Here is a 17,377-nt window from a genome sequence, read left to right as displayed (position 1 = left end):
CCAACCCCTCCACCACAGCCCTGAGGCGGCCGCCGCCGCCCAATCACAGCCCGCCTCCCGCCTCCGCCCCGCCCTCCCGGCCGCTCGGCGCTCTCCGATTGGCGGCCGGCGCCGCCTCCATGGCGACGCGGCGGAGGGGCAGCCAACATGGCGGCCGGCGGGCGCTGCGGGGCCGCGGGCAGGGCGCTGCCGGCCGCCCTCCTCCTCCTGCTGTTGCTGCTGGGCGCCGCCGCCTCGCCCCGCTCCTCGTCCTGCCACCACCGGCCGCCCGGCCGCGGGGAGGTGAGGCCAGGCCGGGAGGGGGCAGCTGGGGGGCTGGGGCTGGGAGGAGGAGGACGGGCGGGGAGGGAAGGAGGGTGAGGCGGCGCCCACAGGCTGTGCTCCCCGCGGCAGGTGGTGTACGGCGTGCCCCTGGCCGAGGATCGCCTCGTCAGGAGGGACGTGGGGCAGCGGCTGCGGATTAAGATCGTGTACGACAGGAGCGTGGAGGAGTGAGTATGGTGTGCTGTGCTGTGGCGGTGACCCCTTTTTGTCCTCATCCCGCAATGCAAACCCTAGTGGCTAACGCTCTTTCTTTTCTTTCTTTCTTTTTAAACAGTTTGCTGCCAGAGAAAAGGCACCTTATAAAGGTATGGGTTCATTCTCTTTATTATTTCTATGTATGTGGGTGAAGTCAAGGCTTTACTGATGTGTTTAAGGCGCTTCCATATCCTCTGGTCAGGGAAGCGAGGCTTTGGGTACAGACTGTTTCTCCCAAATCCTCCCACTGCTACGTTAAATATTATTTAACAGGTGCTTGCTATATCCCAGCACACAAAGCTGTCGATGAGCAGGACCTACATACCTTCTAACAGTACCAAAAAATGATGAAAATTCTTTAGGAGTACTTTAAATATGCCTACTGGCGTCTTTTGATTTATTGTGCAAGTAGGCAGTAAAAGAGAGGGCAGCAGCCAGGCTTGGAGGTCGCAGAGACAAGCTGCAGGGAATCTGTGATGGACAGTTCCCAGTGACCTGTAAGATCGGGGCTGAAATGAAGTCAGCCTCTTTGAAGCTGTATGTTCAAATTAATACTGACTTCCATCTTGCTTTGTCATTCCAATAACAAAATATGGAAATATTGGAACTAAATATTTCGAAACTTGGAAGTCTGGATCTCTGCTATTCTGCTATGCCACAGCATTAGCAAGTTTCATGTACCTAGGCAGTTAGTGGTTGTAAGTTATGTCTGCACTACCACTGGGTGACTTTTATTTTTGTTCTGTTTAGAACAAACTTTTTCCACAAGCTATATCTTACTTGGAGAAGACTTTCCAAGTGCGCAAATCAGCAGGTACTATATTGCTAAGCAGGTATGTGAAAGTTTGTTGAAAATCACTTACTGCGTTCAATATTTAACATTGCATTGTGTAGACATTAAAGTAAGAATAGAATAAGAGCATAAGAAATGCTCTCCTGGGTCAGACCAGCAATCCATCTGGCCCAGTGGTGGGAGATGACCATGGAAGGTCAGCAAACTTGTGCTTTCTCCTTCAATAGCAACACCTATTTTTGTGGTATCAGAGATGTTAAAGAGTGTCACACTGCTTATTTCCTTTTGTGTGTACGCCCCTTTATGAACCTGTTCCAAATCTTTTTTTTTTTTTGCACCTGTAGATACTCTGTTAACAACTGAAGTATTGTATTCCAGAGTAGTGTAACATTTTTCAGCATGGAAGTTACAACATTGCTATATTAAAAGCATATTACAGTGTTGCTGGGTGCTGTAAGATTATGCTAATTTCATTTTAATTCTAAAACAATGCTAACTGTCTTTCATGTTTGATTGAAGGCAGTGTGCAACAAACCAATATCTAAGGAGGAAAGCTGATCCTCACAGATACTGCCGAGTGGCCTGTGCAAACCATACGAGGTGTGGACCAGTTATAGTTCCTGAAAAACACCTCCAGGTAAGCTGAACCATCCAGGTGCTTCCTAACCTTTGGAGGAGTGCAGTTTGTGGAAACTACTTAAAATGTTAGTACTGCTAGTACACTCACAAGTGATTCAGCCCGGAGAAGAGAAGGCTCTGGGGAGACCTTATGACAACCTTCTGCTACCTAAAGGTATACTAAAGGTATACTCTGTTGAGGAGTATAGTGAGAGGACAAGGAGTAGTGGTTTTAAACTGAAAGAGGATAGGTTTAGATTAGATATAAGGAAGAAATTCTTCACTGTGAGGGTGGTGAGACACTGAACAGGCTGCCCCGAGAAGCTGTGGCTGTACCGTCACTGCAAGTGCTCAAGGTCAGGTTGAATGGGGCTTTAAGCAGCCTGGTGTGGTGGGAGGTGTCTCTGCTCATGGCAGGGGGTTGGAATTAGATGAGCTTTAAGGTCACTTCCAACCCAAACTGTTCTGTGATTCTACAATTCATTTTGCAGGAGATAGCTTAAGTTGTTCTATTCTGTCACTCAAATTTAGTTAGTGTCTTTAGTTTATGATGTTCATAGAATCATAGAATCATAGAATATCCTGAGTTGGAAGGGACCCTTAAGGATCATCAAGTCCAACTCTTGACAGCGCACAGGTCTACCCAAGTTCAGACCATGTGACTAAGTGCACAGTCCAATCTCTTCTTAAATTCAGTCAGGCTCGGTGCAGTGACCACTTCCCTGGGGAGCCTGTTCCAGTGTGCAACCACTCTCTCTGTGAAGAACCCCTTCCTGATGTCCAGCCTAAACTTCCCCTGCCTCAGCTTAACTCCATTCCCGCGGGTCCTGTCGCTGGTGTTAATGGAGAAAAGGTCTCCTGCCTCTCGACACCCCCTTACGAGGAAGTTGTAGACTGCGATGAGGTCTCCCCTCAGCCTCCTCTTCTCCAGGCTGAACTAAAGTTGAACTAAAAGTCATGGAAAACTGGAATGTTTACTGTTCTTTAAGTCTGTGATATAGAAAACTATACACATAATGAGATTCAAAGCGTATGAAATGGCATCTGGTTGCTTCATTATTCTCCTCGGTCAGTGAGTCAGATTTTCACAGAATTAATCATAAATTTTGAATCAAAACAGTGGTTTTCGATGAACAAGGAGCACGGTGCAGAAAGTGCTTGTAACTTGTTTTCTTGCGTGAATTTTTGAATCGACTACAGTATGTGATCACCAGATTTCTTTTAGCTTGACATTTCAACTGCAGCATTAAAAATATATTGCATTAAATGTGAAATGCAATGTCTGCTTATGTATATACTATTTCTGTGAGCCAAAACTTTTCAATTAATCTAGCTTGGCAAGCACCTTTTTTTCAACAGCTGCCACCTTCCTAGCTTTTAAACAAAATGGCTAGTCTTTTAAAAGTTGTTCCCTGGCTCTGGGTTTGTTTACTCTTGTCACAGGGAATTTTCTCATCTTCCACTGTCATAGGCTGGGGTTTATTCTTGGCTTCCAGCTAGTTGTGTTTTGTTCTACAAAACTTCTATCATAGCTGATGTATTTTAACTGTTTCCTTTGAACATTGTCAAAGCAATGCAGGGTGTACAATCAGAACGAACGGCACTTTGGCTTACCTGATCAAGAAGGGGTTCGAGATGCTGACTTTGTGCTTTATGTCAGTGCTCTCACTACTGAAAGGTGTGGCCATGAAAACATCATTGCATATGCAGCCTACTGCCAACTGGAAGCTGAAATGGACAGGCAAGTATTCTGTCTGGTACAAACTTTCTTTAGTTAAACTTTCAATTGTATATGTGGAGTTAAACTGTCTGCCTGTGTTGTGTATAGGCTAACACAGAAATCATTGAAATAATGCCAAATACTGTATTCGCGTAAAAGCACAGAACAATGGAATAACGCTTAACCCATAAAACAGACATCTAAGTCAAAAATAATCTTCTGCTGTCACTGCCTGAATTTTATCTCACAATCCTGCTTCTGTTGAAGGAAAGGTCATACTTTCAAAAACTTAAAGAAAAAGGCAAATAGCCCCTGCTTACGTGGCTTTTGTTTCTCATTTGGCTGTAGTCACTTCAACAGACATGTTGTACCTTTGTAATGACTACACCTGAAATTCAGATCTCCTGTACTGTTGTCAGTAACATCTGTGCTGCATGTTGGTATACAGACTGATCCCATCCCTCTTCCCCTTTTGTAGCAATAAAGTCACAGGATTGTTAACAAACTAGTTATAATTAGTTAAGGGAAGTTATCTAGAAGCTCTTACATTTACATTAGTCTTTAGTTTCCAGTGTTGCTTTCTGCCTCTTCAAGTGAATACGAATTGAATTTACTAGTATTTTACTGAAAACAATATAATTTTAAAACTGTCTTCCAGGCCAATAGCAGGATATGCTAACTTGTGTCCAAACATGATCTCAACGCAGGCTCAGGAATTTGTTGGCATGTTGTCTACAGTGAAACACGAGATTATCCATGCACTGGTAAGGGTTGGTATTATAGAACACATTTCCCTGCCCTGAAATTTGTGCCTTCCCCCTCACATCTCTCCTGCTTGTTGCAAGAGAAGCGTGTCTGGTGAGGGTAAAGCTCTTGCATTGCCTCTCAACTCGTGTGTTAATAGTCTACCTGCTGCGTACGAGAACTTTTCATGGCATTTGACTTGGTGTGTAAATGTCTTACTGAAGGTTTCTGTTTGATTTTGAACTTGCAGGGTTTCTCTGCTGGACTGTTTGCATTTTATCGTGATGATGATGGAAAACCTTTAACAACAAGATATGCAGATGGACTCCCTCCTTTTAATGAAAGGTATTTCATATTTTTGGACCTCTCAGTACTCTCAGTGCTGAAGGGATGTCTTCAGGTTGCCTTTTTAGATATATTCTTGCTGTTAGCCTGTTGAAAATCCAACTTGATAGCTTTATTAGAATTCTTTGTATTTGTTATGTTCAAACGCTGTTCTATTTTTATTGTAGTCTTCCTTTACATTGGCATTAAACATTTACCTTGTAATGCATGGGGATGATTTAAGAAACAATTTTAGTCAGGAAGCCTGAAGTTAAGCATTGCAACAACCGTTGCTTAAATTTAGAGGTTTTCTGAGCACCGCACTCAACTGGCACTTATATTTTCTGTAGTCTGTCTAATATCAGCGGAGGTAGGTTTTTTTCAGGCACATATCATTTGAGGTCTATAATTGTGCAGAAATGGCAATGCCTGTAGTCTGCTGCTTGATTTTTCTCCCTTGTTACTGAATAAACAATTTGCAGTACATTTTTGATAACTGTAGAAAATATGTCTTGAGTCTACAGACATCTTTTTAGTAATCTTACTTTAGCATGTTAGATCAGAGCTGGCTATGTAATAAATCTTACAAAGATTATAATGTATCTTACAAAGGAGAAGTGTTGCACAATTTAAAAGAAAGAGAAATGGAAATTCTTAATTCTAGTTTTTAATGGAAATAAAGCTTTGTACAGTAGCGTGTGTTTATCAAAACATCCATAACTAACACATTCTTCTTACAGTCTAGGTTTGTATCAGTGGAGCGATAAGGTTGTTCATAAAGCAGTGAGGTTATGGGATGTACGTGGTGGCCAAATGCTTCGCCATACTGTTCACCTTCTGGTAACACCTCGTGTAGTTGTAAGTGTTGATTAACTTAGCTGTGCACTATGTATGTCATAACATTCTTGAGTCACAATTATTTCTCACTCTTTTTAAGCAGTAATAAGTTAACTTTAAATAGTGTTGTGTTATTATTTTTTTTTTTTTTAATGTATGGCCCATAGACTATATAATTATGATGATCTAATTAGTTGAGAAGGGGCTATCCAAGGTGAAAAAGAAGTGAAGGAAAATGTCTGGCAGTATGAAATAAATAACTCAATAAAAGAGACAATGAAGGGATTGGGAAGTAAATTGTAAACGGTTGAGCAAAATTGATATTGTTGCCTTAATCTTACTCTTCAGAGGCTTTCCTGCAGACTTAGGCACCTCGTATTCCAGTTGCCTTAACAGATAGTGCTGTTACTGTTTTTCTAGTTTAATTTCATCCAATTTAATATTTTTCTTTTAAAACTTTTCTTTTTTTTCCTTTGTAGTTTTATGCATTACCAAATAATGCATTGAACATTTTGTAATGTTTAAAAAGGGAGTACTTTAAATATTTTTGGAAAACCTTCTCTTCAAATCCTTCCCACACCTCTTTTTTTTTTTTTTTTTTACCCCAACTAAACATATACTAAGTGTAATATATTTGGTATTGAAAATAACTTCTAATCATATTTGTCCATGAATACTTATGAGTTGTGTTGAAATGTTTTCTTTCTAGGAAGAAGCTCGTAAACATTTTAATTGTCCAATCCTAGAGGGAATGGAGCTTGAAAATCAAGGTGGCATGGGTACTGAGCTCAATCATTGGGAGAAGAGGTTGTTGGAGGTTGGTGCTAATATTAGGAATGGAGGGGGATTTGGAAAAGCCTGCTCCCCCTGTCTTTATTTTTAGGTTTATAGCGGTATTCACCAGAGCCTTGAAAACATAGGTATGAGAAATACCTCACTGAAATATATCACATACAGTGCTAAACTGGAAACACTTAAATGTCCAATTGCTAGATAAATTTTATTTTACTTCCTTGCTAAATCTCAGAATATGAGTTTCGGATAAGATGACTGCTGGAAAATGAAATCTCTTGATTTTTGAAAAAAATGAAAAGTCAATTAAGTTTTGTCATGCTTCTTGATTGTTCTGTCTGTTCACTATCTGGATTTCATCTTTTGACATGTCTCCTTAGGGTTAGGTTTTGCCATCCCTATTCCAGAACCTCATCTGATCAAGGAAACACTTATTTTCCTCCTGATGCTTAAGCTTATTTTTATTTATAACATTATGTGATATTTTGGGCAGAAGTATAGTTTATAATTATTGTATGAAGTGAGGTAAACCATAAGGTAAATGCATCAGGACAGACCTTTTCATGGAAGTAAACGTGAAAAAATACATATTTCAGGAGACCAAAACAGCTGATTTTTCCTGCTTTTTGGTAATGTTTCTTGTAGAAACATTTGGTAATGTTTCTTGTTCAAGGTCAGCTAGAAGGGCTGCCATTAAAGTAAGGATAATCTAAAGGATTTAATAAGATCAGCCCAAGGGACACTATTAGCAGTCTTGTTTCCAGAGAAAGTTTGTATCTGGAAAGTAACCCATATGGTTTGATTTTGGTCTTGATCCTTCTCTCATTAAATATTCTAGTGATAGTACCAAATTTGCTGTCTGCAGATGGTAACTATTCCCAGCCATGCTAGTGGAGAGGGAAGGCTGGAAGACTACACTCTGAAGAAATAGTAAGTGAGAAAAGTTTGGTAATAGGAATCCCAGAGCTGTGTAATTAAGGGTGAGCAACTTTTGTTGTAAGCCAGAAGCTTATTAGCTGGAAATGACTGAGCTGAAAGAAGACACATGGGTGTTAAAACTGTCAGTTGATGATTAGGAAACTCAGAAGTGTCCAGAGTTACTCTTTGAGGATGTTGTGAGCTTTTAAAGTAAGATGGAAAATATCACTACTGGACTACTAAAGCTTCATGTAGAGTTCTGTGTTCCTTTAGTCCTGTGTTCTTCTCTCCTGAAAAGGACCTCTAGAAATACTGGGAAAATTGAAAGTCAGTCTTACCCCCCAAAAAAACACACCACTACATGAGCTTGACTTTCAACTTACCCAAAAAAGGACAGAAAAGGGGGCATGATTGCTATAAATAAATATGCAAGGAGGAGTTTAATTTACCTAAAGAAAAAATAAGTACAGATTGGCCATGAATAAGGTTCAGCTGGAATTTGGCATAAGGTTTCTGACTCATGAGACTTTGTAGGGCAGACTGGGAAGGGCGTTATACCTTTTGATCCGTGTTATGAAAGAGGTTGGAAATGGAATGTCTATAATAAGAAGGGACTGGAACTTCTATGCCCTTGAATGCGTGGCTCTAAAATAAAATGCTTTTCCAAAGCAGGCGTTTTCTTACAATACTGATTTTTCAGGAGCTTACTAATAGTAACTTGTAACTTTCAGAATGAAGCTATGACTGGATCCCATACGCAGAACCGAGTCTTTTCCAGGATTACCTTAGCATTAATGGAAGACACGGGGTAAGTGTTAATAGGAATAATAATGGTGTGGTGTTTTTTTTTTGTTTGTTCAAGTGTGTTTGTTGCACTTGATGTTATTTGGAATTGATGCACTTGTGTTTATTCATCTGCCACACAGTAAATAATTGGCATAACCAGCATGACATTAAACAAGTAATTATACCTTGTATGTTAATTTTTCTTCACGTATATTAAAAAATCCACTCTTAATATAGCCATAAAAGCATGCGCGGCAATGCATAGTTCTGTTTGCAGAGTCTGTTTTCTATTTTCTCTTAATGTAAGTCTTTTGTCAGTTCCACGTAGCACTTTTTTTTGTCTTTTTTATAGACAGGAAGCATATATGGAAGAAAAGCAAAATTGCCTAAAATTTTATCTTTCTGTATGCATTAGTCCTTCGTAGACCAACATGCATTGCTGTCAAACAAATAGACAATGAAGTTTTCATTTAGCTCATTGTGAGTTGAAAAATAGTGAAATTATCATACTTTATTATTAGGTAGCAAGGAGTTATTTCCCTGTTTTATCATTTGAAAACCTTTAGGCATCGTATAAACTATTTTGAACTGCTCTTTTATTAATTATAACTCTAATTTTTAAATTGTATTCTCATTTTAAAATACCTTTGCAGTTGGTATAAAGCAAATTATAGCATGGCGGAGAAATTAGACTGGGGACGTAATAAAGGCTGTGACTTTGTAATGAAGAGCTGTAAGTTCTGGATTGACCAAAAGAAACAAAAGTAAGCCATTGTTTTATTTAAGAAGGTGGAAGACTGATGCTTGTTTACACTTGTCCTTTTTTCAAATGCAACTCAGTAAAAAGTAATACACAAGGAATGCTCTCGTAAGAATCTTCAGAGTGCACCCAAGAAGGAGCACACCGAATGTATTGAGAACAGTACTATTTTACCCAATAAATACAAAGACAAGCATCTTAGGAATGTATTTGCTCTTTAAGAGAATTGTGTTTTGGAGTTGGGTGGAAGGACTTTGTCTAAGTGTTGCTTTCTTATTTTGTCCTTTTTAATTGTAAAACGTTATTGGCTGCATTTACATTACTGGATTTTACCCAAAGCTCCAGAAATAGGCTTTGTTTTGGCTATCATACTTCTTGTTCATTTCAGTACTTGTAAACTTGCTCCATTGCAGCCCTGTTTTGTTTGTAATTTTTTCTTTAAAGTTTACAAAACAATGTTATTGAAACTATATAACTAAGCACGTTGTTACTTTGTTTGCTGATCTGATATTCTTTAAACTAGGAAGTTTATAACCAAATAACAATAATTAGTCTACAGACAAGATATTGCTGCTTCTTTATGTGCTTCAAGTATTAGGAAGAGCAGGGATAGTCAGAAAAACTGCATAGTTTAGATTAACTGCTTTTTGTAAACTTATGTTACTTTTTTTTTTTTTTTGAGGAGGCAATTAATCAGTCCATACTGTGACACTTTGAGAAGTAATCCTTTGCAGTTAACCTGCAGACAGGACCAAAGAGCAGTAGCAGTGTGCAACTTACAGAAGTTTCCAAAGCAGTTACCTCAGGAATATCAGGTATAATGAGTCGTAATTTACTAAATAACTAAGTATTTGCATTACTGTGTTTTGCAGCCAGGATGTGTGTTTGTTTTTTTTCTTCTGAACTAGTTGATGAGAGTAGATATTGTGAAAAATGTCTGCTTACTCTATTATAAGAAGCCTGGAGGCTTAAAAAAAAAAAAAAGCCTTGTGATTGTTAATAAAACAATAGGGATGTTGCTTGACTGTCTAAGCACGTTTCAGTTGAAAATGTTGCTGTGTAACAGAAGTCCCCCATAATGTTTTGTCTGAGGTATTTCTTCAGCTAATCTGTGCCCTCGTGTCACTGCACACTGAAACATTCTTCCCAGAGATGACTGTGATTGCAAGAGGAGACAGGGGGCAGTGCAGGGCTAGGGAGTGATACATGCAAATATGGATCTCTGTGCATTACTTGTGTATTCTTAAATAGTCTATGCTCATCTGTTCAGGGTATTCTGAGTTGCTGTTAAAAGCGCTCCTGAGAAGTAATGGATGTTCTTACAGCTTTAGTGATTGTTTCTATTAAAAATTTAAATAAATAAAAGCAATAAAAGCAACAACGACAAAGTGACAGCTGTACGCTTTTCTCTGCACCAGCTGTCTCACTGCCTATTTTGTTTTTGCAGTATTTTGACAATCTTAACGGAGTACCAGCAGAAGACTTGCCTTATTATGGTGGCTCAGTAGAAATTGCTGACTATTGTCCCTTCAGTCAAGAATTCAGTTGGCATTTAAGTGGTGAATTTCAACGCAGCTCAGACTGCAGAATAATTGAAAACCAACCAGGTAAGCTTCCAGAATTTAGTGTTGTATTTAAGGGCCTGTATTTGTTTATCTGGATTACCTTGTGAGCGTTTGCTTCCTAGGTGTAAATGAAATACAAAATTGCATAAGAGTTGAACAGAAATTATCCTCAAATGATCCAAATACAAGACAGAGGTTACAGGGGGAGTGTTGTTCAGTTGCTTTTGAGTCTCTCTGGAAACAACTCTACTTTTCACCTTTGTAGTCTTCTATCCAAAGCAGGGAGCCTGACAAATTACCAGAGCATGGCCCTGCCTCCTGGAATAGCACATGAACTCTCAATATAGCAGAGCTCCAGGACACTGCAGGATATTACCTGTGTGTGCAATTCTCTCAAAGCCAAATGAACAAACACGCTCTCCCCTGAAGCCAGCAACCACAGCTGGCACTCCCTGGGAGCAAACATTTCTGTAGAAGCGTGTGGATAGTGTATTTTTAAAACCTTGGTTTTCTTCATGCTTTACTCTGTCTGAGAATTATTGTCTTGAATATAATGATTAATGGTGTGAAACATCCCAAAAGTAAACCTGGAATTGCCTGTAGAGACTGACTAATTATGGCAAATTAATTTAAATTTAATTAAAATTTAATTTTAAACTTCCTTTTCGCCTGGTAAACTGAGGTTCAGTATATTCTTTCCACCTTAGATCCTACAAAAAACTATGGTGCAGAAGAATATGGACCAAACTCTGTATGTCTTATTCAGAAGTCAGCTTTTGTCATGGAACAATGCAGGAGGAAACTCAGTTACCCCGACTGGGGTAGTGGGTGTTACCAAGTAAGTACATGTGCTGTGTGGGTTCTTTGCTTGCTTCACTTTTGTAGTAACACCAAAGAGAGAAATCTGATATAAAATGCAGGCTATGGCTGTTAAAACTATGCACCTGGACACCGTACATGATATTATCTTCCTGAAAGTCACTAGATTATGACATGCTTTGGAAATAAGTATTTTCCAACTGTGAATCTGTAGTTCAGATCATGTGTGCATCAAGTCAAGCACATGGCCACTGGGCAGACTTGTGTGTTACTTCCAGTCTTGCTAGGACTTACCTGTCTTACCTGAGGACTAAGTGTCACAGGGATAAGTGAGAATACTTTGGAATCTTCTGTTGAAGTTTTACATTAGTTAAATGACTCTGATTTTCCTGCTGTAGAAAGCACTGTGCACGTGTCACTTTTCATTATCCTTCCTCTCAGGGCTATCTCACTTACAGCTGTTTCTTTCAAAGGCAGCACAACTCTAAAAGCATGCTCATTAGCAGAAACAGAATTTTACTCAGTCTCAGTTGATTATCTATATAATCGCATGAAAAGGGTACAGTCAGTGCTTTAAAGCATTTTTAAACGAATAGCTGCTCTTAGTGCATTAAAATAGCTGCACTTAATCTATGCTGTATGCAGGCTGTTTACTGAATATTTTATTTCCTTATTGAAAGAACTTCCAACTCCCCAAGCATATTTCCAATAAATCATAATACAGACCTTACGTTTATTCCTTTCTTTTAAGGTTTCTTGTTCTCCACAAGGACTGCACGTTTGGGTCAAGGACACTGTGTACTTGTGCAGCCGCTCAGGTCAAGTATTAACAGTGAGCATTCAGATGAATGGCTGGATCCACGTTGGAAATCTGGTTTGTCCAGCCTGTTGGGACTTCTGTGACTCCTGTCCCCCAGAGCGGGATCCTCCAGCTTCTAACTTATCAAGAGTTGCACCAATTGGTAGGTTGGCTCCTGATTTCCTGTTCTGGAAAACATATCATTTTAATAACCTTCAGAATCATCACCTTGGTGCAAAATGAGTACTCGCTTATATAAGTTCCTATTGGCAATATTAACACAGTAATCCAGGACACAAATGACAGGTGTCACTTTGCTTTTTGAAGGAAGAAAAGAACCTTAAGTTGCTGACTACCAGTTACTGTTTTGTCTAGAGTTGACTGTGTAAAAAGCCACTTAGTGAAAGAGAACAGTCCTTACAGTATTTTTCTCTAGAGGCTAATTTCTAAGCCTTTAATCAATTTTGTAATTGTTGATGTGCTGTCTCTACTGCAGGTTTTGAGGAAAAAATAAACCTGTATAGGTAACCTGTACATTTAATTCTTTTTTCAACATGTTCTGGGGTTTGTGTGTACCATTTCAAGTCTTTGAAATGGGAACGTTTCAGGGGTTGGTGGAATGACTCCTACAGATCAGATTTTAGCATGAGAAAGCTGTAATATAGGAGACTGACATCTCCCTCTCCCAGAGAGACAGCAAGTGTGAATTCAAACAGATTCACATCCTAGGAGATGGGGGGTATTTTTAAAATATATTAATATATATGCTTATATATGTGCATACATATAATACACTTATATAACATAACATATAAAATGCTTATGTATCTAGTCTTTTGAGTCTGTGATTTTGAAATGCTGCTTATCCCCAGTCATGCATTAGTAAACTTCCTGTCCTTTTCTTGCCATACTGATACATTCAGCTCATTTGTTCTCCTAACTATTATTAGTTATTGCAGAAATTAATTTAATTTTAAAGGGAATAAATCATGTTATTCAGCTTTTATGAATTGCTGTCCTTGAAAACTAAAAGTAAATCAGTTCAGATTACTACAAATATGTTTTTGCTCTCTGGTTATTTTCTCTTAAATATGAAATATAAGCTTCATGCTGTCTTGTTTTTTATTTTAGATTTGTGCTCCTGCTCATCTAACCTGGTTGTAACCCTTTGGCTGTTGATGGCTAACTTAATTCCCCTGCTAACGGGATTATTTCTCTGCGCATAGTTTCAGCAGGGAGCAAGAAGATGTTCCAAGATGGTATACCACAGTGTTGTACTTCTTACTGTGGAGCACTGAGTTTTTTTTGTCTCTGCAGGCAGCTGTCTTCTCCTGAACCTCATCTCTCCCGGCAAGTATCAGTGCAGACAGTAGTCGGGGAGTTACTGACAAAAGCAGCCAGAGTTTGAGAGGAGGAAAATTTACCTTGTCATCTCAATAAGTGCCAGTATTTTCCTGAATTGCAACCTTTGGTTTTGTCACAGTAATGAGATCCACTGTGCCAGCTCTGTTAGACTACCTGGCAACTTGATCAAGATTTGAAATGAGAACTCTTCTGTAGTAGAACTTGGGTTGTTTTTTTGTTATGTTCTCTGTGTGACCGGTAGCAAAGCATCCTCAAACTGGAAATATACCTCAGTGGTTTAGTCAAAAGCCATGTGAAAATCAGTTACTGTTACTGCGAATAACTCAGACCCAAACAGGTGTGGGAGGTTTTTGTTTGGGTTTTGTCCATTCTTACAATGTATACAATGTATATTACATTGTATATGAGTAAATTACAAATCTTACAATTATTATTATTATTATTTAACATATTACAATGTATATGAGTAAAATTAATTTAATGGAATAGACTGGTTGTTGGGAGTTGTTTCCACAACTGGATTCTGTAGCTTTGAGACTTCTCAGAATTCATGTTAGTTTGCAGTAAGTTATTTACTTCTTGAGGTTCATGTAAACCTTAGTGAATGCACAAAGTAGACTTTCAGACTGATAACCATGACAACTGTCTAGAAATCACATTTTCATTTAGCATGTGCCAGTTCTACTGTACAGTGTAATAACATTACTCTGAGGATATTCAGAAATTCAATTTGCTAGGCAAATGCATTTTATTACTGATGCCAGTCTGTAAAATTGGGGTAGGTTTTATTTTATTTTTCTTAATAATGGCATTATTTCTTTAATAATATGATCATAAATACATTTGTTTCACTTTTTGCTGAAGGCCAAGCCAGTAGCTATGGCAGCTATAATGTTATAGAACTATACTGACTCCTCTAGGCCAAAAATGAGTACGTAAAGAAATGTCTAATCTGTCTTTTTTTCCCCTTTTCTTGGACATACAGTTGATTATTTCAAATAATTCATAGTATTTGGATTATGTTAGAGAATCAGACACTTTGAACCACACAAGGGCACACCTTGGTACAAAATTCATCTTTTGGAGGATAAAATCTACCTGAGGTAGGAAATGAGCAAAATCTGTCTTGCGGAGGACAGCTGCTCTCTACAACACTTGTGAAGGTGTTTTTCTTTGTTTCTGACCCTAGATGACATGTTACAAATAATCCTGCTTAGCATAAAAGAAAGTTATGTGGTCCAATCCATTGTCTGTCCTGTTTGTCCAATTTCATTCTTGAGAAGGTACTAAACCTGAGGGAGCAGATGGGCCACGTGCACTGAAAATACAAAGGTGAGGAGAAGGATGATGATACACAACTTGTTTAAGGCTTGATCCCCTTCTAATACGGAAGGGGCAGGGAGTAAAATTTCTTTAGCTACAATTAAGCTTGTTTAATAAGAACTTCCATTGTAATCATAAGGACACTGAAGAAAATCTTTGTGCCTACCAGATTTTTTTTAAAGATGCTTTTATGACACTGCTGAGGTGAATAAGCTGCAACCTAAAACTGTCTGAGGGCATCATGGTTGAGAGAGTACCTTGCACTGGGCTAGTTCCCCTTCTTAACTGCAGGTTATGCACAGTTTGCTTTGCATTAAACAAGGCCTAGCTTAGCCTTAAATAGGTGTTTCTGAGAAGCAATACAAATTAGGGATCAAATGCTTTAAACGTGTACAAGTTTGAATTAAGAAACACTCAGATTAGTAGGTGAACACTGATAATTTTAATATATGCACAATCAACAGTCAGTATAAATGGATTCATTGAAAGCGTAAAGGTTTGAGAATATATATTAGGTCCCAGAGGTTGTGATTGTCTCTTGTCTGGTGTGCAATAATACAGGTTAAATGGTATCACTCAACAACAACACTTTTTATACTTGAAAAGAAATTACTGGTTATTTTTTCTTACTGTGGAATATTTGCACTGTCTGAATTTTCTGGTTAAATTTATAACTGTTAAACGTTTTTAAATGGTGTTTATTTATTGCGCTTGGTATTTGATATGCTAGTCTGTGTAAGTGAAGTGTTATATTTAAGTGAATTTTTTTTTATCTTCTACGCAGTTGTTTATCTTGAGGGCTTTTCTTCTCTCTTCCTGAGAATTAACTGAAAACTGAAAGATGGCTTGAAACATTGATGCTTACCTACTTCTGAATTGTATACATTCAATTAAAGAAAGAGGCTGTAATGCGTTGTACCTACAGGGAAAATCTGTCTGGCTGTCAGTGTCCGTGTAGTCAGCTTCACCGGTACCTACCTGCTGAATAGCTGCATTAGTGAGTCCAGCGAAGTAAAACTACTAAAGCCTTAATAATCTGAGATTTCAGTTGTAATTTCTTTGACATGCAGTCCTTAAACTGGCTGTGAACTACAGAATTGGAAGTGACTTTAGGGGACTGGGGAGGGAAGGTTAAGGTTTGCAAAAGCCAGCGGGTTACCTTCTGTCAGTAAGCTAGCAGCTGTAGCCTTGTGGGAACTGCCAAGAAATGTGTCACGTTCACTTTCAGGTACGAATGAATTCGTGACTGTCAAACGAGTTCGAGTAAAGCTGCCTACCTCAGTTCTGTTTGTCTTTCACTTAAGCTTCTAACCCGCTGTTGTGAACTTCCAAGTCTTAAGATGAATTAAGGAAAAACATGTCTCAGGTTTTTAAGAGCAAAACAGTAGGGAGCATAAGCCATTTTTTGAGTGTAGAGCACAGCTAAAATTGTAGCTTAAAGCAACCATTTGTATAGCCTTAAGCACGGTTTCCCCAGTAAAAGTGAATACCAGTTTTAAATAAAAACAAAGTTTGCAGGCAGCTACTTTCAGTTTCCTGAACATATAGGGGTAAGTCCATCATATTGAACCTCTTACATGTGAAATCTTTTAAATAAAGCCCAAATAGTCTTTTGTGTGTTCACCAGACTAGCTAGCATTATTCCCAGGACTTTTGCTGCCCTAAGAAATAAACAAATCGTTTATCTGCAGCCAAACCATGCCCACTGCTTTAATGTGAAAACACGTTCCATGTTTCTCTATGGTAGTAAATTAGTCTTGCAGCCTTTTTTTGTCCCCCCCCCCAGCAGTTCACGTTTCTAATATTTCAATTAGAAGTCAAGGCTATTAACACTTCAGGAAAAAGTTTTCTAGTGCTTCAAACAATTACAAAGAGGAAGGATTGCTTTCGGCTGGAGTATGCAGTGAGTAAATAACACAGAAAAGCAGGCAATTCATTTCTTTTTGAAATGAGGTCTTGGGAGACTGTTAAGGCCTCAGATATAGGTGAACTACCAAAACGGAACTTTGACTCCTCCCATTAATTAACTGCTGGTGCAACACAACTCGTTATTTTTGTTGTGCTCTAGTAAATTAGGAAGGTTGATGTCACCTGAGAGCAGACACACCAACAATCCCTTGCTTGCAAGGGCCAGTTGTTTTTAAATCTTCCTGTCCTGCGAATCTTTCTGCTTTCAGTAGAGAGGAATGCGTGTGTCCTTTCTTCCCCACGCTTCCTGTGAATGACTTTCAGCCGAGCAGGTCAACATCTTTCCCATGCAAGATCTAACAACCAGCTTTTGCTTGGCTGAGTGCTTGGGTGAACACTTGCACATATCGCTCTCTGGGACTGGGGTCTATTTTGTATATTAAATGATGTGATCTTACGCCACCAGGGTTCCAAGTGCAAATGTTACCCTTTTAATGTGAAGCTTACCTTGGAGATAAAACAACTGTTTTGAGAGAACTGGCTGACTTTGAATATGCTTCCTATTTTGGTACAGAATGTAAATATAGAACAAACTATTTTACTTAGATTTTGACTGGATTGAGATATAAGGGCTAATTTTGTTATTTATGAAGTAAAAGTTGTCTTATTTTACTGTGTAAAAGTATGTCATACAAAAGAAAAAAATATGTCAATCAATAAAAATGTCTGTAGAAAACTGACTCTTCTTGTCCTTTTCTTTGAGAGCTGTATGAATGAGCACAATAAC

At 38.7% G+C, this 17,377-nt stretch overlaps 1 protein-coding gene across 3 annotated transcripts; it reads left to right on the top strand.

Annotated features, from left to right (window-relative positions):
• Nucleotides 1-111: 111 nt before the first annotated feature.
• LMLN (leishmanolysin like peptidase) lies at nt 112-17,330 on the top strand. 3 transcript variants are annotated; one of them, XM_072040820.1, is made up of 17 exons: nt 112-282; nt 394-491; nt 599-629; nt 1,270-1,352; nt 1,832-1,949; nt 3,502-3,671; nt 4,309-4,414; nt 4,645-4,739; nt 5,459-5,576; nt 6,265-6,372; nt 7,997-8,073; nt 8,705-8,815; nt 9,497-9,626; nt 10,259-10,418; nt 11,084-11,214; nt 11,947-12,157; nt 13,126-17,330. In XM_072040820.1, the coding sequence occupies exons 1-17, from the start codon at nt 148-150 to the stop codon at nt 13,218-13,220; spliced, it is 1,977 nt and encodes a 658-aa protein (XP_071896921.1). In that variant the 5' UTR covers nt 112-147; the 3' UTR covers nt 13,221-17,330. The 3 variants fall into 3 exon arrangements, with proteins under 3 accessions (XP_071896921.1, XP_071896922.1, XP_027318123.3); XM_072040821.1 differs by having other exon boundaries at nt 9,494-9,626; nt 13,312-17,330; XM_027462322.3 differs by having other exon boundaries at nt 9,494-9,626.
• Nucleotides 17,331-17,377: the final 47 nt, after the last annotated feature.

The sequence above is a fragment of the Anas platyrhynchos genome, chromosome 7, assembly GCF_047663525.1.
Source record: "Anas platyrhynchos isolate ZD024472 breed Pekin duck chromosome 7, IASCAAS_PekinDuck_T2T, whole genome shotgun sequence".
NCBI classification, from domain to species: domain Eukaryota; kingdom Metazoa; phylum Chordata; class Aves; order Anseriformes; family Anatidae; genus Anas; species Anas platyrhynchos.
This window is presented reverse-complemented; position numbering and strand designations above follow the sequence as displayed.